General features: G+C 47.5%; 2 protein-coding genes across 9 annotated transcripts in view; one reads left to right on the top strand and one right to left on the bottom strand.

Annotated features, from left to right (window-relative positions):
• Nucleotides 1-12,065, top strand: part of CLSTN1 (calsyntenin 1) — a 62,643-nt gene extending 50,578 nt beyond the window's left edge. For all 4 annotated transcript variants that reach the window (XM_090024661.1, XM_090024659.1, XM_090024660.1 and 1 more), the window contains 8 exons: nt 767-924; nt 1,596-1,744; nt 3,303-3,529; nt 4,319-4,489; nt 5,071-5,216; nt 7,554-7,689; nt 8,597-8,781; nt 9,499-12,065. In XM_090024661.1, coding sequence (XP_089880787.1) covers nt 767-924; nt 1,596-1,744; nt 3,303-3,529; nt 4,319-4,489; nt 5,071-5,216; nt 7,554-7,689; nt 8,597-8,781; nt 9,499-9,696 — 1,370 coding nt within the window. In that variant the 3' untranslated portion in view covers nt 9,697-12,065. The remainder of the gene's footprint in view (nt 1-766; nt 925-1,595; nt 1,745-3,302; nt 3,530-4,318; nt 4,490-5,070; nt 5,217-7,553; nt 7,690-8,596; nt 8,782-9,498) is intronic.
• Nucleotides 12,066-13,250: 1,185 nt separating this feature from the next.
• Nucleotides 13,251-27,300, bottom strand: part of PIK3CD (phosphatidylinositol-4,5-bisphosphate 3-kinase catalytic subunit delta) — a 73,478-nt gene continuing 59,428 nt past the window's right edge. For all 5 annotated transcript variants that reach the window (XM_090024654.1, XM_090024655.1, XM_090024656.1 and 2 more), the window contains 13 exons: nt 25,436-25,495; nt 25,002-25,169; nt 23,728-23,849; nt 23,436-23,579; nt 22,444-22,543; nt 21,141-21,319; nt 20,818-20,927; nt 20,183-20,261; nt 19,187-19,354; nt 18,302-18,425; nt 16,277-16,422; nt 15,205-15,337; nt 13,251-14,068 (listed from right to left, as the gene is read on the bottom strand). In XM_090024654.1, coding sequence (XP_089880780.1) covers nt 13,931-14,068; nt 15,205-15,337; nt 16,277-16,422; nt 18,302-18,425; nt 19,187-19,354; nt 20,183-20,261; nt 20,818-20,927; nt 21,141-21,319; nt 22,444-22,543; nt 23,436-23,579; nt 23,728-23,849; nt 25,002-25,169; nt 25,436-25,495 — 1,671 coding nt within the window. In that variant the 3' untranslated portion in view covers nt 13,251-13,930. The remainder of the gene's footprint in view (nt 14,069-15,204; nt 15,338-16,276; nt 16,423-18,301; nt 18,426-19,186; nt 19,355-20,182; nt 20,262-20,817; nt 20,928-21,140; nt 21,320-22,443; nt 22,544-23,435; nt 23,580-23,727; nt 23,850-25,001; nt 25,170-25,435; nt 25,496-27,300) is intronic.

The following is a 27,300-nucleotide window of genomic DNA, read 5'->3' as shown; positions in this document are numbered from 1 at the left end:
TGTACTGTTTTTGAAGATTTTTAATAACAGATGACTTCATTTGGCAAACAAAACCATAACATGGTCCAATGGCGGAAAGTTGGAGCTAGACTCATCTAAACTGTAAAAAGATGCAAATTTTTAACAGTGCATGTAATTATAGCAACCAGTTCCTGAGTGTTGTAGTTTATTTTCCATCATATGCACTCTAAATTGAAATTGAATGGTGTTAGCTAATTAGCAATGAGCTTAAAAGACTGGTTGAAATTCTGTGGCTCATATTAAACAGGAAGATATATTAAATGATCATGGTGATGCCACCTGGCCACAAAATCCATCATATACTTGCTGTGCCCTGAATTGTATTTGGATATATTTCCCTCCTACCCCATAGACTTCTGCTAATTTTCCAGAGTTAATGACAAATGGAGATGTCACATGAGCATTCAGAAGTCTTCTTACAGGTCTCTCAAACTTGAGCGTTGGTCTCCTTTAAGAACACCACCTCGCTGTATGGGCAAAAGTAGCATTTGTGATGGAAATGTTAGCCCCAGCTTCACAGTTCAGGATGGCCACGTGTGCTCTGAAGGCCATGTGCATGATGAACTGTTTAATTCTTTCTTTATGCTTGAACATAATCACAAAGGTAACACCCAGACTGGATATATATATACTAACCTGCATGACACGTGTTATGGTCCAGCCAAGCACAGTTGATAAAGAAAAGGACCAAGGCCTGTAAAGCTTGACTTTTCTTTTTTCCTTCCCCCCACCCTTCCATTTATAGGTGGTGAACTCCACATGGCTCAGTTTTTCCGAGGCAATCTGGCTGGGTTAATGATACGTTCTGGTAAACTTGAGAACAAGAAGGTAATAGACTGCCTCTACACTTGCAAGGAAGGACTGGATTTACAAATTGCAGATGGCATTGGCAAAGGCATGAAGGTAAAGTGGGATATAGATTAAGTGAAGTGCATCTGCTGCGATTCTTTAAGAAAAAGTTATCTGATAATAGGTGAGGCTTTTACAGCTTATTCAGTCTACCAACCAGAAAAGGCTGTGCTTGGGAAAACCTGCCTTTCATCAGTGTATCTGCATCCATACCACAACTTTAGCCTGTATAAAACTGACCTGAAAATCAGACCCCTAAATAACTTACTTGCACCAGCCATCCTTTTTGGTACGTACTTGGCTTTGATGACCTTTGAAAATGTGAATGGCTGTGTAAGTGCTAAACATATATTTGACTTCAAGGGTAATTACTGAAAACTATGGGCCTAACGTACGTGTAGTTCAGTAACAAAGGCTGTGAGAATAAAGCTTAGTTTCCTCACTTGCTAGCTTGATCTCTTTCAGTGTTGTGCCAAGCTCGTAGGATTTTCTTTGGATAGTGAAATACTCTAAATATTTGACCTACCCTTTTCAGCTAATTGGGAAGTTAAACAGTGACTTGCACAGCCATTGAATAATGAACCTTTTTGCTTTGCATATAAATGCTAATTATCCAATACTTAGCAATTTAAGTAGTCCTAAGCTTGGTGGTTTAATTAATCTAGCACATTAGCATTTGGAATGTCTTTTCTTTTTTCTCTCCCATATTCTGGAATGATCCTTAGATCCATATGAACCCCAGCCAGTCAACAGTGACATTGGAAGGGGATGATATTGAGAAGTTTGACAAGGCCATGCAGCACATTTCCTACCTGAATTCCCGCCAGTTCCCAACACCTGGAATCCGGAGGCTCAAAATCACCAGCACAGTCAAGTAGGTCCTGTTTTAAATAAATGAAACTCTACTTCATGATGCTGCAGCTGGAGGAAAGTCACCCTTACACTCCAATTGAATCTCATTGATCATTAATTTCAGACCCTTTTGTAAAGCTCACAGTGGTCACTTATGCAGGCCTTTGTTTCTGAAAGCCTTGATCTAGTGCCTGGAGCATTGAGGGGAATGGAATCATCAATTTCAATGAACTTTGGTTAAGTTTTTAAGCCAGTGACTCTTTCAGGGTTTGTGCTGTTGTACAGAGAAGCTGATTTCTCTCCTTGAACTGTTGATTGGATGTTGTACTGTGGAAGGAGGTCTGATCCATGGATCAGCAACCACTGTTCTCATTATCAAAGCAAACATTTGATGCCAAGTACCTTGCTGTTCCCGCAGTTTGGGCATCTGCAGCTCGCATTTCAGTTATAGAAGATGCCTTGAATAATGTGATTTCTAGAAAGGATCTTTTTGCTGTAAATGATAGCCTTAAGAGCCTGAAATACATGTGTATTTACCTGAATTGCTGTGAAAATGTCTTCAAATTTGGTTTTGGAAGGTTTTGAAGTTGTTGGTTGAGAGGGTTTACCACAGGCAAACTGGAAAATAATAGCTTTACAATTTTCTGCCCTTAAATTGTTCTTTCAAGTGCTTTGTGTTGAGGAGAATGTGCACTGATTCTTAAGGTGCCCTAGTGGGCATCATAGACCACTGCTGCAGATAGTGGTTGCCAGAAAGCACCTGTGTGAGACAGCTGATGAAAAGGAAGTGATAGGTTATTTGGGCGCTTGAATGGGGCTTTTGTCAGACGTGGCAGTGCTGTTTTGCAGAGCTTCATCTGAAATTTCTCAGTGGGTTTGAATTTCCTGGCTTCCCACTCAAGTGTTGTTTGAATATATCCCAAAGCAACACTTGGAATATTCTGATTTAAAAATATGAAGTCCTCCTAAGCAAAGTATCACTTTTTGTAATTCCCGGCTGCACTTGCTCCTGGCGCAAAACTAAGTCCTACATAGTGCAGTGTCAGACCTTCCACATTTTCATGAAACTGGAAAAGCAGTGTCACTATCTTTTTAATAATTTAGCATCTCCCAGCCTTGTTATTAGGCATGGCAGTCATTGTTTCCAGTTTCATTTATTCTTCTTACTGTGTTGATCTGGCATTCACTGTTTCTTTAAGGGCCAGTGTGTTCTTAATCCAGAAGTCCAGGAATGGGGGGGGAGGGCTCTTTGGTGCAAATGTTATACTATAAGGACTTCTCCAGGATTGCAGCCTGCCTTGCTGGCATTATCTGTGGCTGTTAGTCATAGCCCAGAAAATGGGGTAAGATGTCATCAGTGAGCAAAGAATTCATTTTAACATTTTCCCGTCTCTGGGTGATTCCCATCTTTACACAGTTGATGGATTCATTACAGCACCCTTGAGTCTGAGAGAGCAACCATGTAATTTAATACACTATGTTCTTTGTATATTAACTGTTTGATGCCACTATAGTATATTGATGCTGCCTGTAAATCATGCTGGTTTTTAGCACTACATAACAGCCTTTGTATCTTGTAGGTGTTTCAATGAAGAGGCCTGTATCTCCATCCCTTTTGTGGAGGGGTATGTAATGGTCTTGCAGCCTGAGGAACCCAAAATCAGCTTAAGTGGCATTAACCACTTTGCCCGCTCTGCCTCAGAGTTTGAGAGTCCTGAAGGTGTTTCCCTCTTCCCTGAACTTCGCATAATCAGCACAATCACTCGGGAGGTGGAGCCAGAAGGAGATGGAGATGAAGATCCTACAGGTAACAGACTCACTTGCTTACTCATCGGGTTCTGGATGGTTTCCCCCCAAGGATCTTTGCAGTGATGGGAGTTCCCTCATGCGTGGGTATCCCCATCCCAGTACAACTGGATTTATGGCACTGTTTGCTTCCCTCTTACAGTATCACAGTAGAGGAATGGGCAGGCAGGCCTGTGGAAAGAGTGGATATATAGAGCCTCAATCAGAACCTCTCCAGCCTCAGCGAACAGAGGCTGAGGGGGGATTTGGTGGCTGCCTACAAACTCATTAGGGGAGTTCAGCAGCACATAGGAAGGGTCCTATTCCCCCTAGCAGCACCTGGGGTGACGAGGAACAATGGCCAAAAGCTGCTGGAGATTAGGTTCAGGTTAGAGATTAGGAGGCACTATTTCACTGTTAGGGTGGCTAGGATCTGGAGCCAACTTCCTAGGGAAGTGGTCCTCGCTCCTACCTTGGGTAAATTCAAAAAGAGGTTGGAGGAACACCTGTCTGGGGTCGTGTGATCCCAGCGTGTGCTCTGGCCAGTGGCAGGGGTCAGACTAGATGATCTATTTAGGTCCTGTCTGACCCCTAACTACTATGAAACTATGAAGAAATAAGAACAGCCTTGGACTGTGATCATCTCCAAGGATTTTTTTTGTATGGAATTTCTTAAATGGGGATTTTTGTGCCCAAATCTTTACATTTTTCCAAAGTGAAGAACTTTCCTTGAATATGACATTACAGCTCCTATTCCATCCTTTCTACTTTTGTCTTGTCTTATTGTAACTGGGTTTTTCTCGCTTTTCAGTCCAAGAATCTTTAGTGTCTGAAGAGATCATGCACAACTTGGATACATGTGAGGTCACAGTGCTGGGAGAGGAGTTAAATCAGGAACAAGAAAGCTTGGAGGTTGATATGACCCGATTACAGCAGAAAGGCATTGAGATGAGCAGTTCAAACCTTGGCATGATCATCACTGGTAAGGGGCTGTGACCTTTGGCTTTGTGCAAGGAAGTTACTAATGATAATGACACCTGTGATTTTGTGCTTATTAAATATTTTCCTTATAAGGCTTTACCTTGGGGGAGTAAAAAATGAAGTTTGAACCCGATACTGTCATCTGAAAAACCTGTACATTTGCTCTTTTTACAATTCCTGGTTCTAGCAAAGCTCTGAAAAATGCAGAAAGCAGGATTTCCCCTCCAATCTGCTACCTTATCCCAAATTCCAGGCAGCTTGCAGACCTCAAGAACATAGTACCACTAAAGAAAAAGCTTGCTTGTCTTGTAGATAACCCCATGACCTAGTGCATACGTTGTTTCTTTCCTTTCGAAGACTGATTTTGACAAGCTGTCAGTCATCAGGGGTTAGAAAAAACAATGCAATTGTAACGAAGATGCAGGTGCCAACAAGGAAAATCATTTTATCAATCCCACAACAGTACTCATGGCGTAAACAGGGCAATAAAATTACGTGTGTGAAAATGTTATCATCCTTGTATTCAAACACTGAAAAAACAATTTACTTTTGTAACAAGGAGCTGCTGCTTTTTCCCCCCAGGGGTTGATACGATGGCCAGCTATGAGGAGGTTTTGCATTTGATACGCTACCGAAACTGGCACACCGTCTCCCTCTTTGACAGAAAGTTCAAGTTGGTCTGCTCTGAGCTAAATGGACGCTATGTCAGCAATGAATTCAAAGTGGAGGTATGTGAGTTGATCTTATCTTTTCAAAGGTTGTCAGGAACCTGCGTATTTGAAATTTGCTGTAAAACTGTTATTAATAACTGCTTTTGTTTCTGCCCTGTAAATAATTAAGTCATGTCCCTGGGACCTGGCGTTCACCAGCCTGTATTGTAAGGAAGCTGTTCAAGTTTCCTTAGGGCAAGGAGGGTTTTGAACATGTCACCCACTAATCTAAGTGTGGTTAAGTGTTCAAGTGCGGTTGGTGGGCATTGCTGTCAAGCTTGACTCGGAGCATGTTAGTTTTTTGTGTGCCTACATGTGAGGGCCTCTCCAGGGGCTTAGGCACAGCTTAATAACAGTTTGAAAGTCAGTAAAGCTTAGGGAGGACCTAGGTGCTGTGATGCAACTTTTAAGTCCACCAGGCAGATTGCTGCTGAGCAGGGTGGATACAAATCAATGATTAAAAAAAAAAAAAAATTTTGATTTTTTTTTATTTAAATCAGATTTCTTCAATTTAATCATGTTTTAATTTTATTAAGAAGCTTTAAAAAAAACCCAACTGTATAAAGTTGGTTTTAATTTAAGATGCATTAAAGGTCAAAGATATCATCATGGAATATGAATTGTAACTTTGAGATGATCTATTCATGTAATTTGCTTTAGAAAAGTTTTATAAATAGGTCACAACAGGCCATAAACTATATTAGGGGCTGAATCTTATGGGGTTCCTAGAGTCTCCTCTTTAGATTAGTAAAGATTACAGAAAACCACTCTACCCAGTGGGACTCAGTGCTCAGTCTAGATTAAGATCCCATTAAGCATCTCTGTGATCCTTAGTTTCAGTTCTCAAACTGTGTATTGGTGTCTCCTTGTTAACAGCAGTATATAGAGATGACAGATAATAGCCCTGATTACCCACCCATCATCCCTGTTGTCTCTCTGCAAGTCTTTACCTCTCTCTAAAAGTGCAAAGTTTCAAGTTAAATGAATAAAGGCTATCAGACAACAAGAATGCACTTTATGTAGATGCCAGTGATTAAATCCAGGCTTCCTGACCAGAGATTTAAATGGATTTGATTCAAATCAAATCCACCCTGTTTCTGATCATGTACAGGAACACAAAAGAGAGGTGTCTAGCTAGAGTTTGGCTCTGGGCTAATCTGAATTGCTTTTTGGACCTTAAGCAGCTAAGCCCTGCTATACATCCTAGTTAGGTGACTAATAAAAATCTAGCTCTGAAGCTTCTTACTTTCTACTTTGCATAATACAGAGATTGATCTAAAGCACTAACGCTGACTAGGAGAAAGATTTAAAGAAAGAAGTATATTGCCCTGCATGCTTTCTCTGGAAAGGAAGAGAGTAATGTGGCTAAAATTGCATTCCATCTGCAGAAGAATCTAATTAATGACTTTACTTGATGTGAACTTCAAAGTTAGTTAACCCTCAGTGTTTGCCAGGCTTTGATGTACATTTACATCAATCAGTACTTGAGGGATAGTAAAACAGTGACATTTTGCTGTAGCATGAAGTCATTTTTTTTTTTTTTTTTTACACGTATTGTTACCATTGTCATGGATCTATTTTGTAATCATGCCCTTGAATTTGTCAGGCTAACTTTTATTTATAAGTGCAGCTTACTAGCAGGCAGTGAAAATAAGAGTCTGACTTAACAACAATTGATGGCCTTCCCCTCCGCGCACCCCAGCATGCACAAAGAATAGAAATTGTATGATTGGTTAATCGGCATTTGTTTCTTGAAGCACTGGAAACACTGAGGCCAGCTCCCTCCAAACTTTTTCAAACTAGCAATGCTGTCCTTGCCCTGTGTTACACTTCCATTCCTCCTGCTGCGCAGCTGGTCACAAACCACATCAAGCTCCAGCACCAAGGGGGACTCATTAAGTTATGCATAGGACGAGAGTGGTCACCAAAACGTGAAACTTGCTTGCAGCTGAGCCTGTCTAAATGAAAGAAGTTCTTTTGGGGGACCCATGTTAAACTTCTGAAATGTGGTATCTGGCATGTCACAGTACCTCAGGGTCTTCTGCCTGGTCTGTCATGTGGATTTACCCGTCATTGTTGTTAGCTAAAGTTTGCTCTATACAGACATGTGGTGAAATAACAATAAGTGAATGAAAAATAACGTAACCATTTCAGTATGTACGTGTTAGCTTTCTTATTCTGAAAAAATGGTGTCTGCACACTGATTTGTACCTATAACCAGATACAGTTTAGGAAATCAGATGTGCTTTATGGCAGGGGCATGTGCCAGCTCTACAGCCGGAGCATAGCTATTTGATCAAGTGCCTAGGCCAGCTATTCTTTTTCCCTAGTTTGACATTTTCCCTTTGTTCTCAGGTGAATGTTATCCACACAGCTAACCCAGTTGAACATGCTAATCATATAGCTGCCCAACCACAGTTTGTCCACCCAGTGCATCATACATTTGTTGATCTCTCTGGTCACAACCTAGCTAACCCCCACCCGTTTTCAGGTAAGAAAATCACTTACTGCCATTGCTAAACTACCAGGTGACTTCTTGCTGCAGAGCATTCAAGTTGCTTCAGATTCTTGTCTGAAGATGGGCAGCATATTAAACTAATCTTCCTTCCAGCTGAGATGAACAGTCGGCTGGAGATTTACAAAGAGGCCAGTCCAGTGGCAGAAACAAAGTGCCTTCTCCCCTGACTGCAGCAGGATCTTTACCTGTGTGTGTAACCTGATAATTTTGGAGCTGAGATGCATACTGGTATGGGAGGGTGCAGTATAAGATCCTAAAATGAGTCTGAGGAGGTGGGAGTGGGCTTCTGAAGAATACCTTGGAAAACCTCAGCATTCTTCCCCTGAACTCAGCCATTGTCCAAAACTGAGTGATGGGTCCCCTTGCATGGTTTTTCAGTAGCCTTTAGAAACCCTACCAGTACTAACTAAAGTTGGGTATAATGGATCTGATTTTATTTTGCCAGTCCTGTACTCATTTCTAGCCCTGTGAGCATAGGTGTGACTTTATGCCTCTTGAAGAGATGCTGCTAGCCATAGTGAAATGACATATTTGTTTTTTTTTTTTTGTGAACATTTGTTCATTGGACTGGATTAATGGCACCAACTTCCCTTGTGACTTGAGCTAGATATAAATCTGGTGCTCTGAATTGTGCTGTCAGCAGAAAAACATGATGAGCTGAGTGGGAGCCAGGAAGTTCTTGGCCCCAGTCCTTGCTCTCCCACTGACTAAGTTTCAGTCTGCCTCCATTTGCCATCTGTAAAATGGGGGTTATGCTTATCCACTTCCTGTGGGGTGGGGTGGGAATGAGACTTAGTTAATGTTTGGAAAGCTCTTTGTAAGTGCAGCATGTTAGCATGACTGGTTGTTGTAAAACGGTCCTTTTCTCATGTTGTTACAGTTGTGCCAAGTACTGCAACTGTTGTGATCGTGGTTTGTGTCAGTTTCCTGGTTTTCATGATTATCCTGGGAGTCTTCCGAATCCGGGCTGCGCATCAGAGAACGATGCGTGACCAGGATACTGGAAAGGAAAACGAGATGGATTGGGATGACTCTGCCTTGACCATCACTGTGAACCCTATGGAGGTAAGGCTTGTGTCTTGGCATTTTCTTAAAACGCCGCTTTCCAGGTTGTAAAATATTCAGCTATGGCAGTCACGCTTCTGGAAAGGGTCACTGAAGAGAGCAAATCACAGAACATGGGATAGGTTGGGAGATGCAAACTTTGACACAATTTGTTTAACCAGGCCCAGGAAAATATGAATCAATTCCTTGGACCAACTACTGTGGCACTTAAGATTTGTGCTCTTAAGTGCCCCGTGGCTTTGTGGTAGACAGCTGCTCAAAGGAGGACCCATAGATTATGCCAGGCCAGTAATGAGTCTGAGTGGCTGATTCAATGAGTGAGTTATGCCAAACTCCACACCACATTAGCTTTTCCATTAAGCTGTTGGCATAGTTCATTCCCAGCTGATACTTTGATGTAGAAAAGCAGGAAACAATGAGATTTTAAACAGCTAATGTTGCTGTGTGTTGACATCCAAGGATCCTTTTTCAATAGTAGCTTCTGAAGTACTGGATCACCTTGGGGAACGGGTTTCTGCTAAAAAGTGGCAGGAGTGGCTGGTATCTTTATAAAATCATAGAACCACCTCAGAGGCACTTGCTTTGCATTTTGCTAATAGCTTGCTATGTGCTGAACTTCCTCAAACTGCTCCTCTGGATAGCGCCTTCTGTTTTAATGCAAAGGGGGAGGAGGAAGGTAGGCAGCTGTGAAATCAATGGCTAATTTGTGTCTAACAGACGTATGAGGACCAGCACAGCAGTGAGGAAGAGGAGGAGGAGGAAGAGGAAGAAAGTGAAGATGGTGAGGAAGAAGATGATATCACTAGTGCAGAGTCTGAAAGTAGTGAGGAGGAAGAAGGGGAGCAGGAAGAGGACCAACAGAATGTTAACAGACAGCAACAGCTGGAATGGGATGACTCTACCCTCAGCTATTGATTCCAGCTGTTCCCTTTGTCTTTGTTCCTGCTCAAGAAGACTCCACTGTAATTCACTCCATTGTTCCTAAGGATCCATGGTGTAAAAAAAAAAAAAGTCATTTGGCCAGTAGCTCCGACCAGCGCGCCTCCCAGTGTGTGTGTGGTATTGGCTAGTTCTAATGCTGTCTCTAGAGTTGTGGTTAGCACCTCTCCTTCCTCCCCCATGCCTCTGACTGGATTTTTTTACACTATGTGAGGAACCACCTTGCACTTTTTCTTCATGTCATCTCAGCTAAGTGACTCTGCAGATCTGTAGCCATTGCACACAAGTCTCTGGACTGTCTCTTTGCCTGGTGAAGCGACTTTGGCTTTGTTCCTCTTCCTCTTTCTGACCGATGCAAAGATCACATGTTGACAAAGGGTAACATTGCTCATTTCAGCCTGGTGAATTTTATTTTTTCCCAAACTAGTGCATGTGTAAAGTGGCAGAATGAGGTTAATATGTAGAAGATTAACAGACTTTTTAATATTTTGTAAATATCTTGGAATTATGTAATTATGTCATTTGTGGTAGTGAAAACAGGGATTGGGGTTTAAAACATGCTAAAGGTAAAAATCATGAAGCATGAAGTAACACGTCTCATAACTACTGCAGCAGGAGCATGGGCACAGTTATCTAGTGTAGATGTATTAAGTGTCATTGGCCTTGACTGCCATAATCACTCAAGCCCTGCTCTGATTTTTCCCCCCCCCCCTTTACTTTTGCAGAGGGAACAGACAAGCCTGTGACTTTCTGTAAAGGCTTTTCAGGATCTCTAACAGAGATTCAACTGCCCTGCCTAATACAGTTGGTCTTTGATCCTTAACTCATTTCAGTATAAGGGTTGCTGGGAAAAAATAAAGGCTACCTGGATGTGGGGCGAGTCAGTCTGCTGCTGCTGCTGTGCTAAGTGTTCTTGCCAGAGCCCCGGGTAATCAGCATGGGGCTTGCTGTAGTCCAAAGCTGCTGCGCTGTTGACATTGCTGCCAGGGCAGGTTATTCACTTGAGTCTTCTCATGGTCATCAAGGCTGGAAAGCTGGAGACCTGTGTCCCTGCATGCCTTGGCTGCCAGTCGGCGTAGATCGGGGTTTATTTTTTGGATTTTGAACTTTTCTAATTTTGGGGGTGGGAGGGTTGGGGGGCATAGTGACTTCATTCCTTTTAGACACACCCGTGCTCATTCCCTGTAGCTCCTTGTACAGTACCATGGACCATTGGTGTACTAAGCCTTTTGTTTACACTTAGTAAATGTGTGTTCCTGCTGGTGAAATTATAGCGTACATTATCCAACCAGAAAACCTTGTGAATCAAGTTACTCTTTGTATCAAGACACAGCAGACTTTGGTTGTCGTTGATCAAAGCTCTCTAACTTGGAATTGCAAAGGACTCTCTTAAAGGAATGGCTGAAAGGTACGAAAAGTAAGTTATGACCCCATGGTGGTGAGGCTAGATTTTTCGTAAGGCAGGTCGTGTTCTCCACTAAACTTACTTTTGGTCCTAGTCGGAGCCTTGAATTCTGAATATCTGCATATTTGCTTTGTCATTTGGTAGTGGTTTACACAGCAATTTCCCTACTTGCAATATGGAACTACAGCTCCAGTTGCTCCTCATTGTGGTAAGCAAAGTTCCAGATTTTTGATACTCAATGTTCTCTGCCTGCTCTCTAGGTGCACAGCACATCTGCCAAAGCAGGTTAGTGGCTCAGATTTAAAACCCCCTGGGAAATGACTAAACCTGCCAAAGGAACAACTGAAGAGCTGAAGGGGGGGTGGGGTGTCAGAAAACAAACAGGTAAAAAGGAAGGCAGAGCCAGCTGTTTCTAAAAGCTTGTTTCATTTACAGAGCAGACCTATTCTTACCTCTTGCACATCTTGCCTCCCAGTGTTTGAAATGGGACCTAGTGGTGGGTTTTATCTGAGTAAAGCTTGACTCTGAGGAGTGCCTTTTACAATACTAGATGGACCTGAAAGCAGGGGAAGAACAGACACAATTAGCTTACTGTTTTTTAATGTAAAATTTTAGATTTCTAAAATGGGGAACCGGTTTTGATTACTTCCGTGGTAACATAACTGCTAGTTTTAAGTAAACTGGGGAACTTTTAACTTATGTCTGACAGTTGTCCTGTGTTAATGTCAATGTGTAGAAGACTTTATCCTTCCATATACTGTCACTGTAGCGGCTGTATTTTAGGACTAAAACTGATCATGATTTAATGCTAATGCTGAAAGGTTGTAAACTTTCTGATGCAGTTTGTAGCCACTGTGGGTATAACTTTTCAGATGTGTATATTGGTAATAGGTCAGTTTGGAAAGTCTATAAGCTACAATAAATTTCTGGTTCTAAAGACTGTCTGCTGTCCTTCCTTGATTCTAGTAGCAACTGTCAACATCTTGGAATAACTTACAGCGGTCATGACTGTGCAGGATAACAAACTAGCACCCAAAACAGGGAATGACATTGCCCTGCACTAGTGTACAATTTATCAAATAATATTTATTTTTAGACTTACAAATATGCACCTGAAGTCACAGATTAGAAGTAACTGAAGAGTTGAACATGTAAACATCTTCTCCTTCAAAAACCATGCGGGGTTTAAAAAAATAAATCATTTTTTTCAAAGGCAGCAAACTAGGCACAATCAGTTCACACAAAGCAAGAAGTCATGAACACCTCCCTAAATAAATAGAAGTAGTAGCAAAGTAAAGCTTATCACTGTTAAAGGAATGTAACTATTTGTTGTACAAGTAGATTTATTTACAGTGGGGTCTGACTGAGTAAGCTTCAACGTACACTTCCCCTCAACTTGCCGTGGAGGAGATCAGATAAAGATTCTGCTCTGCACTGTGGGAAAGGGAATCCTGACTGACCAGGCCCAGCAGCCTGTTAGGCTGCTGGACAGGATAGCAAGAGTTATTTCGCTAGCCCCCAAGGAAGAAAGCCCACTCGATTCTGATTTGTTGTAGGTAAGTTGAATTGTGGGACTGACTGCAGCAATGCCTTTTTAGGGTGTGCTGCATTTAGGCAGAGCACCTCACAAATTGTTCACTTTTTGCCTGTTTGCTGTGATGTCACTTTGTCTATTGCACTTTAAAAAGAAAATAGATGCCACTGATCTGTGTTGCTCCAAACACAGGAGCAGGGCCTGAGAGTGTAAACACATTTTTTGAAAGCCTAAACTGAAGGCAGTAGAGAGAGTCTGGATGAGCAGTGCATTTCAGGTCTTAACTGTTAAGGGGCTAAACCAGTAACATGACTCCAGGTCTGACTGAAAGTGCACCGTGTACCTAGTCAGAGCTGGCAGGCACCGCACTGCCTCCTCAGACACTGAGCTATTAAGTCTGTGCACTGTGCGCTCATTCCTCAGCAAGGCAGGCCAGTTTATTGAAGACTACAACAGATACCATCCTCCCTGCTGCATATGAGACTTCAGTAATCTTTCCCAGCTACTAGGCAATTATGAAAAACATGTACGTCAGTTTGCCTACGTGATCTCTCTACTGTGCAGAAGTAACAGGCACCAGTCTGTCTGGAATCAGGCAACCATCTGGTGAAGCTTTATTCATACATCCCTGGATGGGTAGGGGCAAGGTGCTGGGAGACCTGCCACGAAAGACAATCGCCCAACAGCAAAGCCAGGCCCTCCACCTTGTTTACACAGAAACAGGCTTAATGTCTGATGCCACGAGTAAACGTTTTCCACTTAGTGCTAGTGCACTATTTGTTCTTGCCTGGCTTTAAAAACTCACTGTGCTGCTGGCTGAAACACAGTCCATCTTGGAGCACAGCTCCAAATAAAAGCGTTGTCTTGACATAGCTGAAACACTCCGCCTGCGTACGGTTTTAAACTACATCACAACTGCCTTGACTTCCATTTAAATGGTGTATTTTAAGCATGTTTTTAAGTGTAATGTTCTTAAGGTCATAGTACATCTACCTACCTTTTATTGGCTATGGTAATTATATTGCCTCATCTCTCCTTCAGCCTTTAATGATCTACAATAGACAGGCTTATGCAGCTCGTGGTGGTCCAACAATTTTTGGGCATGCAGAAACTTCTGGAACACAATCTCTAAAGGATGCAGGTGAGGGATTCTTAACGTGGCAACATTCAGCAGGCTTTAGAAAACTGTCTACCATAGGCAGCAACTTCTGGCATCAGTGCAGGCACCATTACATTCCCTCAGAGCACGTGCACAGGCTGAGTCAGTTGCTCTACTGTCTGTTGTCTTTGGAGACATTGTGCGCCAGCCAGTTCACTTTGGTTTTCCAGCTTTCTCGAAGGGCTTCATTAAATTTTAGTCTGAAGTGCTTCAGCGCCTCCTCATCTGTTTTTCCCAGTGCTAGAGAGTCCTGAAGGGAAGAGGCAAAAATGAGTGCTTGGCTTTGCTTTCATTGCAGTAAAATGACCGTCTGGCAGCACAGCTCAGCAAAGTCTTGAACTGCAAGGGTGCATGGCCTCCTGCGGGGCCCTCCCAGGGCTCACATTTGGCAATTAGTCACCCTATCCTCTTTTCCTGATGGAGCAAAGGAAATGGGTTGTGTATGAAACAGTCGTGTCAGTCAAAGCATACCCACACAGGCTGCTACCATGCAGCTTTTAAGTCTGCAAGATCCTGTTGTGATATGGGTGTGACAGACATGCTCCAATTGTAGCCCTGCTTTGCTCTGCTCCATGTTAGGGTGGCTTTAGCTCAGTTAGTTCACTTGTCGCCCTAGAGTCCTGCAGCTGTAACAAATAACAGCTGATGCCTGCTCCAGAACAGCAGCTCCTCTGCCCCTTTTTAAAGCAGATGAAGTTATGGGCAGATGGGATGTGTTGTTACACTTTAAATCTGGCCTTGTCCAGCTGCATTAAGGCAGGTGAGAAACAAGAGACTTTAACAGAGAGAGAGAAATTAACACACCAGCCTCCTACTGGCTTGCTCCCAAAACCATTACTTCCATCCCTGCCTCTACTGAAGTGCAGCTGTGTACAACAGCTGGCTAGAAAGCCAGCAGGGAAAGGAGCTGAGGATAGAAGTGGGTCCTACTGCCAACCATGCAAAGTGATTTGCAAGAAAAGCCCCCAGGGTGGTCAAGGGCTGGTTTTACTTGTACTTGTTTTGAGCCACTTCGAGGCTGCCTGGTAGAGGATTTTTTTTTCTTCTAAAAGTCTCAGCTTATGAAAATGTTCAATGAAGAAAAACATGGACTAGCCTGAGCGCTGGTACTCCCAGACATGCTCAGCACAGCAGAGCTGATAAAGAAGCGACACTCTGCATGGGGTGATTTGGAACTGCAGAAAGCCGAGGCGTTTCAGAAGCCCAATGCCTGGCTGCCAGACTAGCTACTCCCTGGTTTTATGAAGCAAGCTGCAGAACAGGCAGCTTTCAGCTCCCATCCTTTCTAACATACAAGATTACATACTAAGCCACCTCTTACCTTGAGTGCCTGCCCTGTCTGTCCCCACCTTCCCCTGCCCCCCCCCCATGCCCAGCCTCTCTTACCTTCAGATACTGAATGTCTTTAGAGCAGCTGAGTTCTGGCAGGCCAGCAGCTTTCATCAGTGCAAACAAATGCAGGAAGAGGAGACCGTGGCGCCTCAGGATCATGTAGGCTTTTTCACAGTAATCCCTGAATCTGCTCAGGAAGAGAAGGGGAAGCAGAGGAAGTAAGGGCAGCAGCTGGAACGTGTTCCCAAGTTAGACACAATAGTCTGCAAGTTGGTGTCAGCTGCTCCATCTGATGAATTTACACCTTGGTAACCAGCTGTGCACACATGCATTTGCTGCCCTGTGTGTGGATGTGTTCTGAGGAGACCTATACATGTGCCAGACATCTGCTGTGATGAGTGCCAATTAGCATAGGTCTGTGCAGACTCGAATAATTGCCTCTGCTGGAGTGTGTTAATCAACGTGCTCCAGCAGCATCTACCTCACATCTATTCAGCATCCCTGTGCTTCAAAAAAGTGGCGGGGCACTTTATGTAAATCTTGTTCAAACACTCTGGCTGCCATTTTGAAGCACAGGATGCTGAATACAGGTGACGCTGCAGATGCTTTAACTACGGAGGCTCTAGGAGCTGCTCTAGTTAAAGCACACCCTTTTCCACCCCAGAGCATGTGTATAGATGTCCTGAGGGACCATCAGTGCCTCCCACTTGCTTACCAAAACACGGCGCATTAGGGAGCACTGGGAAGGACGAATGCCAGCGGCTTGTATTCAGTCTAGGCAAGAAGGCAGCATTTGCCACTGCTCCCGTTCCAGACCCAAAGCTCCATCAAGGAAAGGCCAGGGCTGGGCTGTGTCCTCCAAATGCATCCATTTAAAACCGAAGGCTCAGCAGAAGAGGGCAGACAGCTGCAGCGATAGCAGTGACATATCCTTGGGTTTGCCTGCTCAAGCAGTGTGAGGGGAGACCCCAGACCATTTCAAACATAAGCAATCACATCTTCCCTCCTTCAGGCTGAATCACCCCTTTGGTTGCAATGTAAAGGGCAGGGAATAATGCTGCATCCAGGCAGCACTGGCTACAGGCAGTGTGCTTGGGGCTCAGACAGACCAGGAGGGCTCGCTTACCTTTCAAATTTTTCGCTGTTGTTCGTTTTCCCCTGCTGGATTACGTGCACAAAGTCATAGGTCAGGATAAAAGGGACCCGTTCTCTGTTGATACCAAATTTGGTTTTGAAGTTCCCCAAAAAATGGCCGAAATCAATATGGAACAGCTGAAATTCAAGTGGAAAAGGTCTGTTAAAGTGCAACATGACAACTCATGGGGGATAGCAACTCCTGCCTTCGCAGGACCTGTGGGTGGATCTGAAATAATTGGGGCCTGGCGAGCGCTCAGGATTTGTCACCCCCTTTCAGCCAGACATTGTCTTGTGGGGAAGATGAAATTGCTTTTCCCGGTCAGTCCCTGTATTTGTTCACCAGGTTATGAAGCGTTGTGGGTAATGCTTGGGATGTAACTTGTGTACTGGATGGGACGGGAAGGACTTCACCTCAGCAGCCCCTGCCATGCCTGGGGGACTTCTATGTTCTTCTAAAGCCTTGGCAAGACTCACTGCCGGTGGCAGAAGAACTAGAGGCAGGCCAGTGGTTACTCCTAAGTGCAACGCTCTGTCCCAGGGTATGCCTGGAAGAAGGATACCCTCTGACACGGCTACAAAATCCTGCTCTGGTTAGGTTTTTGATAGGCAAATAACCAGTGATTTCATCTCCTCCATAGTACGGGGAGCAAGAGGATTTTGCATGGGGATTGGTGCATTTCCATGATGTCCGTTCTGCAAAGCTGCGCTAACCCTGACAGCAACACCAAGCAGCTGGAGCTGTATTTTGAAGGATGTCAGCACCCTCTAGTGGAGAGGGGAGCAGACTGTCCCCAGCCACGCAGTGCCCTCCTTCCCTTCGCAGGGTGTCCTCGCAGCATGTGCTTGGGAAAGAAGGCAGCCCCGTACCAGCCAAGCTCTCTGCAATCTGCTGACCCTTGGATGTAGGAGGAGAGGGCAGCCCCACAACAAAGGCTTCACTAGGTCTCAGTGAGGTTTCTCACCACTGCAATAGCTGCGCTGGTTCTACCAAAGGGATTTCCCGCAGTGAGAGCCAAGAGCGGGGCCTGCGGGAAGCTACAGGAGCAGGCTCTGGCAGAGTCGGTCTGCCTGGAGTGATGTGCATCTCCCTGCTGTGCCTTTCAGAGCTCAGCAGAGCTTGTTTCATAGTAGGTAGGGTTGGAAGGGACCTGAGCGGATCATCAAGTCCGACCCCCCGCCATGGCAGGAAAGAGCACTGGGGTCAAATGACCCCAGCAAGGTGTTCATCTAACCTCCTCTTAAAGACCCCAGGGTAGGAGCCTGCACCACTTCTCTTGCAAGCTGGTTCCAGACCCTAGCCGCCCTGACCGTGAAGTCGCGCCTCCTGATATCTAGCCTAAATCTACCCTCTGCCAACTTGTGACGGTTATTTCTTGTCACTCAGTTGATACAGACTGAACATGAACTGTGGCAACCATCTCTTCCCTGGAGACAGCGGCAGTGTCCAGTGTGTGGCTTGTGGGCAAAACGACTTTCCCTTCCTCAGTTTTGTCCTGTGGCCCCAGAATGATGGCTGTGAAGGTTAACCCCCTCCACCCCCCATAGCTGCCAGGACACTTTTCTCAGGAGCAGCTACAGGACAGTCCTATCAGGTAACCCCGCTCTCAAGCATCTTCGCCCTCCCTGTAAAAAGCCCCTCTTGGCACAAGAGGAAAGCTTCGGCATGGGAAGCCAGAGTAACCACCTGGCTCCACAGGAACAGACACCAGAGGGGCAGCAGGGATGACACACCAGCCTGGTAAGGGTACAGGGAAGGAGGCTCGATGTTAAACTAAGAAACTGCAAATTAGGAAATGGGTCTAATGCCAGGATGAGCTCCTAGGAGCACCTCTGCAGCCTGACCTCTGGGTGAAGGGTGAAGGGACAGTTCCTTGAGCCTCAGTGGCTCCCATACCGGCTAGTTCACAGGGCTGTGGGGAGCCATGGCCCCACTGGGCTGCTTCTGCTCCTCTTCCCCACACCACCTGCACAGACAGCTGCGAGCGCTTGGGTCCCAGCGGCCCCACACCCATACCTGGCCAGTTTCCCGGATCATGATGTTGTCGCTGTGCCTGTCTCCTATCCCCAGGACATATGTCGCCACACAGTACCCAGCGCAGGAGAGCGTGAACTCCTCGATCGCTTGCTCCAGCGCTTCACTGAGGGAGGGAAACAACGAGAGGTCAGCCCCGCTGTAAACCTCAGGTCCTTTTCCTCTCTTCTGGTGTCCCCCATGGAAACCTGCTGAGCCAGGCTTGGGCACAAGCTCAGTAGAGTAGTGTTTTTTTGCGTTATCCTCTACAGAGAGTCTACCTCCTCTCTGCCGTCCTGCTGGAGGGGACAATTCTTTGCTTGACCTTAACTAAATCAGGCGGCATCAGACCATTTTCCAGGTATCCAGAGCTCCAGGGGACTGCATGACTGGTGGGGCTGGGCTCCACCCTGCCCCCCCACAGACTGTCCCTGTAGGTTCAGATAGGGTGTGGGTCCCCCCTGCATCTGTTTCTCCCATAGCAAATCAAGTGTCTGAGCTTGACTGGTACAGAGCATCTGCAACTCCACATGAAGCAGTGGGCGCTGAGCTCCACACTTCTCAAGCCTCCAGTGTGGGACCAAACTTGGGAAAAACAGCCTCTTTGTAGCTCAGGGAAGGGCTGAACTGATCCTACCCTAGGACATTAGAGACTCAGGGGAGATGCCTGCAGGCATATCAGGCTTTGAGGAGGAAACAACAGAGGTGAGAGGTGAGAGAAGGAAGCTACAGCCCAGAGCTGATACCCACACCCCACTGTTGCTGGATGCCGCAGAAGTTCAAAGCAGAGCAGGGACTGGCTGAGCACTTGAGAAAGGAGGGGGCAATGGAGCCAAGCCACTGCGAGTCTCAGCTGGAGGCGAGCGCAGCTGGGACAGTCCCACCTACCCCGGGTTCTTGGATTTCAGCCAGTTCAGCAGCGCATCCTTGTTGAAGGCAGCGGTGGCTGCCATGTTGCTTTTGTTCAACTGGATGTTGGCAATGGTGTCCGAGTGCATGACCACTTCGATCAGCCCCGTCTTGTCGCCTGTGGAGAGGCAGCCGTAAGGGGTCATCCTGCAGAGACGAGAGAAACCCCTTCCACTGAGACCTCGCCCAGAGTCAGCCTGGCTTTGCTTTTAGGACTTTTCTCCTCCGCTTCACCAAGAGGGAATTGCAGGGGTTAGGGTCCACGGGCCCAGCCTCGAGCCTCCATGCTCGGCCACAAGGAGGCTTTGAGAGGCCTTAGTCGCCTGGCTCATAGCAGGCATCATCCCGCAAGGGTGACAAATGCCCGCCAGCTGCTGAGGGCAGTTTTAAACTTGGGCCGTTGGGTGTAAAGATGTAAGCGATGCCTTCACCCAAACGCCTGCCTCTAACCAGAGGCTCTGCACACCCCTTGTCTCAACCCAACCGAGAGAAGGAAAGATGATGGGGAAGCAGCACAGGCCTGAGCAGCCACTGCGACTCAGCCAAGTGCATCAGGAGCAGAGCCTGGAGTGGAGCCCAGGACGGCCCAAGTCCTGCTCTCGCCACTTGGTGACTCTGCCTCCTGTACTACCGCGTCAAGGCCAAAACCACTGTGGCGACAGGAACAGGCTCATCTCAACCATGGGCAGCTCCTCTCGAGCACATGGAAAGTTCCCTCACCCCATTCCACTTGTCCCCACCTCCTTCCCACTCCAGACCCATAGCGGGTGCTGCCAGCTCTGCTCTTCAGCTCTGCCCAAGTCTCCCACCACCCTGCAGCTTCCCTCTCAGGGCAGTTGTATAAGCAATCTCCCCTGCCAAAAAGGACTGCGGCTGGGATCTCGAGCTCTCCCCCTCAGCCGCAAAGCAGAGGCAACGTGGGACGACGGAAAGTGACTCAGTGCAGGCACCGGTGACTCAGCACCCATGACTCACCGCAGGTCTAAGCCCTCCTGCTTCCACAGCACGTCCATCAGCTGGATCATCTGTAGCGTCAGCATGTCCTGGCGGAGATCTGCTCAGGCACCGCAAATGGGAGCTGGTTAGATTTCTCCCGAGCTCCCTCCCCTTCTCCCCACAACAGGCGTGTGCATGGAGGAGGCACTTCCTACTTTTGTCACTTGCTGCAGAGGCCATCAGGGGGTACAAGTGCCCCAACCACCTGGCAAGTTTTGGTGCCCTGCCCCTCCTCCACAGTGCTCAGCAGGGCACACTTATTTGCAAATCCATTTGCCACTGGCTGTACCCAGGGCAGCCTTTGGGATGCTTCACCAGGCCCCTCTCAACGGGGCTGAAGCCACTGAGAATTACACATTAAAAAGAGGTGTTTTGGCAGTGACAAATGTAGTGGCTGCTGCTGTGAAAGGCTGGATCTACACAGCACACCACAGCAATGGCAGGCTGCAGGTCACATCCCCACTGGGAACCCTTGTTGTTGAGGCCCTGGCCTCCCTGCTCGTTAGCTACCCCGTAACGGCAGGACGCAGAGTGCCCAGCTGGGCCCTGGACTCTGCGTAAGGTGTAACGTCCTTGCTGGCCTGCTGAGGGCTGTGCTTCTGCTCAGGACTCACCATCTCCATTTTTGAAAATGATGCCCACGCTGCTGCCACCCGCTTCCTCATTATTAAACACAATCCACAAAGGCTTCATCTTGGAGTCCATGAAAGTGCACTGCTCCACACTGAGGAAGGAGGAAAAAAAACCCCTTCAGGCTTGGCCTGGTGGGACACGGGGCTGGGAGGGGGGGTGGAGTTCAAGCCCCGAATGCAGATGCTTCAAGTGCTCCCAGCACACTCGTGGTGAGCACAGAGGCCTAAGGAAAGCCAGTGGCTTTGGCTTTCCTGTCGAATAGCAATACAACCCTCCACCTTGCAGATGCAACACCCTTCCTTACCACACTTCAGCAAGGATAATGTTGGGGTTCAGGGGAGAAAGGAGATTGGAAAGGGCCTCCAGGTAGGTCTCCTGCTTCATGCACACATGCATCATCTCCTTGGTCTGGGGCTTGGTGGCCCTCTGAGAACTCACTTTCACAAAGTCGTTCAAGGCTTTCATCTTGTTGAGTGCTTCCCCCTGGTGCGGAGACAGGGGAAAGCAGGTCAAGAAGAATACGCTGGACAAAGATACAGATTTTGACAGTGTTTAGGGCCACAAAGGGAAGTCAAGCATTGCCTCTCAGGGCGATTCACTGCATTGCAGTGCAGTGCCTTGGCAGCATCTGCTCTAGGGCAGACCACAGCTGGAACCGCAGGGAGTTTTGCAGGCCAGAGGTAGGTTGCATTGAGCTGGAGGACTCTGTCCTGAAGGAGCAGGGAGTATTGCGGCTCAGTCTGGGGGAACAGAGTAACAGAGGGTGCTGTCAATCAGGAGTGAAGGGCTCTGGCAGGTCGGTGTAGGGACCCCAGCACTGCAACGGCAGAAGCACTGGAGAGCAAAGCTGACATGCACTGGCCAGTGCTGTTAACAGTCCTGTGGGTCCTTCATTTTCATCAGCACTCCTGCATCACCGAGCCAAACTACTTTTGAACTGCCAGCATGGACTGTACAGGGCAACTCCATCAGGGAGCTGAGTGGCCAGGTGTTTTCCACAGGTGGAAAACTGGCAAACCCACTGCCCCAGGGTTAAAGTGTCTTCTCTCCTGCAGTATAATGTGGGGGGTCTGGTGATGGGCAAGCTCCTCTTAGGAGCTGAAGTTCATGTTCATGCCTTGAGTCACAAGAAAGGGAGTCGATTTACAATTGTATCTTGGGTTTGGCCTAGGATGAGGTCATGACCATAGGGCATTTCACGGACCTGTGCTTCTAATAGTCACAGACAACATTTTGAGCTTCTGCCGCACCTCTGGGCCAGTGACAGGGAAGTACTTTACAAACGCCCGCATGGAGGAACTGAAACGCAGAGCAGCAGAATCACCTGGCCCAGCTCAGACTACGAATCAAGAGCAGAGTCAGGAGCTCTGACTGAACTCTGCCTACAGGAAACTGCAGTGCAAGCCCTCTTGCTGACTGCAGCTTCACCTGGATCAATTTTCTAGGAAGGGGGTGGTGGGGGGCAATGGAAACCACATGTGGCAGGGAACTCCAGGCTTTTACAAAGGCACTGAAGCCACTCCACTGAAAAGTGACTGTGGACAGTAACAGACTAGTGCTACGCTCAAAGCACACACCCATGACAAGCAGCTGAATGCAGCCCTTACCTGTTTCATTAAAACCTTCATGTGGTGGGTGCTGCCTCTGCAATAGGCCTCCAAGATCAAGCCAAACCTCAGAGCAACTGCTGGGACATGCATTTCTGACCTAGAGACAAGGGGGAGATTAAAGCTAACTTGACTCACTGCAGCTAGTGGCTGCAGCTGCCGTTCAGGCCATTGCAGGACAAGTATTAATGGCTCCATTCAGATGCCTTTTATATACGATGGAGAGGGCAAAAAACCAGAGGGAACTGAAATAAAATCCAGTGCCTGAAGCAATAAAGTTTCTTTCTGGATGACTAACTAGCTCAGCCTTGCCTGCCAAGAGCACAGCCTTTTGAGCACTGGCCACTGAAGTCCCCAATTTAGGAAGTAACAGCTGATTTTGGGGACCCAGCATGAGCCCCCAACCCTCTGAGAATCAGGCACCCCAAAAATGAGCACCCCATTCACTGAGATGGCTGCAGTAAGGGACAGAGGGAGGAGGATGGATCCTGTCCCAAAAAGGCAAGTTTGCTTCAGGATCTCACACAGGAGTCGCGGGCACCAGATGAACCGGTATGAGCCAGGTTTAAGATCAATCAGTGTGTCCACACAAAAAAACTGATGCCACCTCCCATCCTTCACTGAACAAGTGAATGCAGTGCTGGGTGCCCACCAGCTCCAGGCTCTCCAAAAACTTTATCATCTGAATGGAAGAAAGGGGCCAACTTCTCACCTTTCAGATTTCAGGACAAGTCTGTGAAGCTGATGACGAGAACGAGCGAGTAAAAATGTCCAGAGCACCTCGCTGACTCGGGAATCAAAAGTTCTATCGAAAATCCACTGGCCTGACGTTCCTAAGTCCCTCAAGAAGCTTTGAACAACGTCACCCCCTAGTTTTTTGCCCTTGCAAAAGGAGTCCACTTGATAGAGAAGCAGCGAGAGAAACACCCCGCAAAATAACCCCATGATGTCATTTGGTGGGTCTGACCTGCACTTGATCAATCACCCCTTACCTGAGATGCCAGAAGAGGAAGTGCCCTATTTTGCGGTTGGATAGAGCTCTGTCCAACAGGAACTTGGTTAATTCACAGTCTAAGTAGGATTCGTACTTGAGCACCTGGACAAGCTGCAGCAGATACTGGAACAGCTCCTCATCTCTGGTGGGGCGGGAAAGAGATCAGAGATGTCACCTTCACTGTGTCAGGCCCACACAAACATGCAGATAAGGCCCATGCATTTGCCCATGATCCTCCTCTGCAATCCAGGAGCCAAATGTGGAGGGGCCCTGCAGTTCTGGGCACTTACGTCAGCTTTTTTAAGGAGTTAATAGTGAAGAAACCAACGTAACGGTCAGGGAAGCTGAAATCCAGCAGCTCCAAGGCGCTCAGGACAGGCAGCTCTGGCCAGGTCTGGAGCAGGGAGATCATCTATAGGGAGAAGAACATGACGCTGGGTAAGAAGTCTGAGCAGGAAGGGTTGGGCGGTGGGGGCAGGGGCTAAGACATCCCAAGAGGCAGAAGTAGTGACCCAGGCCCCAAGTCCAAAGCATTTTGCTTGGTGTTTTGCTTGAGTGCCTACATATGCCTATGGGAGCTAGGACCAATGACACAGTATCAGATAGGGCTGGAGGGGTCCTCGAGAGGCCACCTCAGCCAACCCCTGCACTGAGGCAGGATCCAGCAGACCATGACTGCCCTGGACAGGCATCTGCCAAACCTGCTCTAAGAAGCTTTCCACACAGGGATCTCATCTAAGAATCTCACTCCCTCCCTGCACAGCCCAGACAGGTGTTTCATCTCCCTCAGGGTTAGAAACCTTTTCTTGTTATCCAACCTCAATCTTTCGTGCATGCACATTAAACTGATTTCTTCTCATCCAAGTCCCCATGGATATGGTAGGGACTGATCAGCATCCTCTTCACAAGGACCTGCTAAGTTAGCTCATTATCTCCCTTTGGACACGCTTGGTTTTTTTTCTAGACTAAACATCAGTCCCCTCCACCTTCCTTTGTTGGGGTCACTCACTACCGCCTTGAATAGCACTTGGGAAACTGGAGCGCTGCAAGGGCTCCTGACATGACAATACCATGAGTCTCTCAGAGGGTTTTACAGGACGACCGGGCCTACTGAAATGGAGACAGCGACAGTGGCAAAGGCTGGGAGGCCCACACAAACATGCAGATAAGGCCCATGCATTTGCCCATGATCCTCCTCTGCAATCCAGGAGCCAACTGGGGAGGGGCCCTGCAGTTCCGGGCACTTACATCAGCTTTTTTAAGGAGTTAATAGTGATGAAACCAACGTAACGGTCAGGGAAGCACAAGCTACTCGGGCTCTGTGGAGCTGCTGTTTGACAGTTCTCCTCCTCTCATCCAGAAGCTTTACAACACTGGCTGTCTGCACCGTAACAGTCCCCAAGCCTGGGCGCTCAGGGCCCAAAGGACTTTGAGACGCACTGCAGTACCTGCATGCAGGGCAAAGGGGAGAGAACACCTGTACGTTGCCCCCCGCTCCTTGCTGGGCCTGATGCTTGCTCCTGCCTTGCGTTCCTGGGCCAGAACCGCCCTGTGGCCTCCTCACCTGGGCCACGTCCTCGTGCTTGTTCCACTTAGTGATGATCAGGAGCTTCGCCAAGGCCTCTGGGTACTGGTCCCGGATGTGGTACCTCATCTTCCACATCAAATCCTTCTCATGTTCATAGAGCTCAGTGTGGCTCCTCCGCTCCAGGATCTCCTTCAGCTGCTGCTTCTGTCAGGAGAAGCGGAGAGGGCACATTCAGGGCTCAGTCCGAATCAAAAGGGCCCTGCCCCATTCGTTCCGTGCACCAGGAGACGCTGCAAAGGCTGGGGCCAGAATAGGCCATAAAGCCGCACAACCCAGGTGGAGGAAGAAGCTGGGACAGGCACGGGACTAAGTTGCTATATAGTGCTGACCCCAGGGAAACCAGAAAGGTCAGGCCATGCTCATGTGGGAGGCCTCTCCTAGATGTTATCATCCATGTGTCAGGCACTTACCTCCTCTGGATCGTCGAGTGTGGCGCGGCCGTGTTCTCCATTCCTCCCCAGATCCAGCAGCTGGAACACAGGCATGGGCTGAGTGAAACGTCTACCCCCGTGGCCTGCACAGCCCACTCCCACTTTCAGCAGCTGCTTTGTTAAGGCCCAGGTCTTTCCTAGCCCATTAGCACAGAACTGCTCTGCGGACCCTCCTACTCCAGAGCCAGGCGTGATAAACCCTGAATTTCTCCTTTTCCTAGTGGTGGTGTGTGCCTCAGCAGAGTTAAACTGGAAGGGGTGCCAGCCTGCTCAGCCAAGGGAAAAAAATCCATCAAGGATGGCAGAGATAGAGCCACAGATTCATAGAAAATGAGGGTTGGAAGGGACCTCGGGAGGTCATCTAGTCCAAACCCCTGCTCCAGCTAGGACCATCCCCAACTAGATCATCCCAGCCAAGGCTTTGTCTGGCCGGGTCTTAAAACCCCTAAAGATGGAGATTCCACCACCTCCCTGGGTAACCCGTCCCAGTGCCCTACTACCCTCCTCATGAGCAAGTTCTTCCTAATATTTAACCTAAACTTCCCTTGCTGCAACTTGAGACCCTCGCTCCTTGTTCTGTCATCTGCCCCCACTGAGACCAGTCCAGCTCCATCCTCTTTGGGACCCCCTGCAGGGAGTTGAAGCCTGCCATTAAATTCCCTCTCAGTCTTCTCTAAGCTAAATGAACCCTGTTCCCTCAGCCTCTCATCTGTCATGTGCCCCAGCCCCTTATTTTCACTGCCCTCTGCTGAACTCTCTCCAATTTGTCCACATCCTTCCTGTAGTAGGGGGTCCAAATCTGGACACAGTACTTCAGATGTGGCCTCACCACATCTGAATAAGGAGGGAAGAGTCACTTCTCTTGATCTGCTGGCAACAATCCTACCAATGCAGCCCAGGTTACTATTAGCCTTCTTGGCAACAAGGACACACTGCTGCTCATATTCAGCTTATTATCCACCGTAACCCCCAGGTCCTTTTCTGCAGTTCTAAGATGCAGGAACCCATGAAGGATGGCAGAGATGCAGAAATCAGTAAGGATCAGCAAGGTCCAGGACAAAAGAAACCAGCATCCCTTCACTCAGGAGGCACAATGATGAAGCACAGATGTCCGGCAAATGGCGATGCCAAAACTGCCATGAATGGGGGCACAGCCCCACTCCTCAGCTGCCACAGGGTGACTGCTGCCAGAGCACTGGTCTCTGGGGCTGGAGCAGTCACTGGGGGTGGGGGGAAGCTCTCAGTTCCTCTCTCAGCTCTAGGACTAAACTAAGCAGCTTGAGGGTGACAGAGACCTGCTGTACCATAACCTTCTTTCTAGCTGGCTCCTTGCTTGACCTAGGTAAAGGCCTGAATTCAAATTTCTTCTGCTGTGGCTGAAGCAGGGATCGAAATGCAAGATGAAAGGCCTAACCGAAGCAGATGGGAAGTCCCTCATAGTAACAGAGGTAGGAGCGGTTCCCAGGAACAGGGCAGCCTGAGACCTGCTCTGCCCAGTGTGCTCAAATGGGAAAACAGGAGAGGCCAATGAGCAGGAGGAGGACAGGAAAGTCCTCATCTTCTGCTTTACGTTACTGAGGCATTGGCAAAAGAGGGACGTGCTGCAGGAGCCCAGAGACTGGAACCCAGGACGGATGTAGGAAAGGCAAGAGCACAAGGGAATGGGCCACGCACGGCAGAACTGAAGCTGACACCATCTTCCCACCCCCATAAATCTTACTTTTCTTGCCCCTCCACAGCACATGCTGAAGGGATGGTTGGCTCAGCTGATAGCATGGTGGAAAGGGTGTTGCCTGATGAAAGGGGACCTGTGATTCAAGTCTCCAGTCATGGATGGAACCACT

The sequence above is a fragment of the Crocodylus siamensis genome, chromosome 12 (genome assembly GCF_052110815.1).
Source record: "Crocodylus siamensis isolate JL-2025a chromosome 12, ASM5211081v1, whole genome shotgun sequence".
Taxonomy (NCBI): Eukaryota; Metazoa; Chordata; order Crocodylia; family Crocodylidae; genus Crocodylus; species Crocodylus siamensis.
The sequence above is the reverse complement of the archived record's forward strand: the minus strand, read 5'-3'. Positions and strand labels throughout refer to the sequence as shown.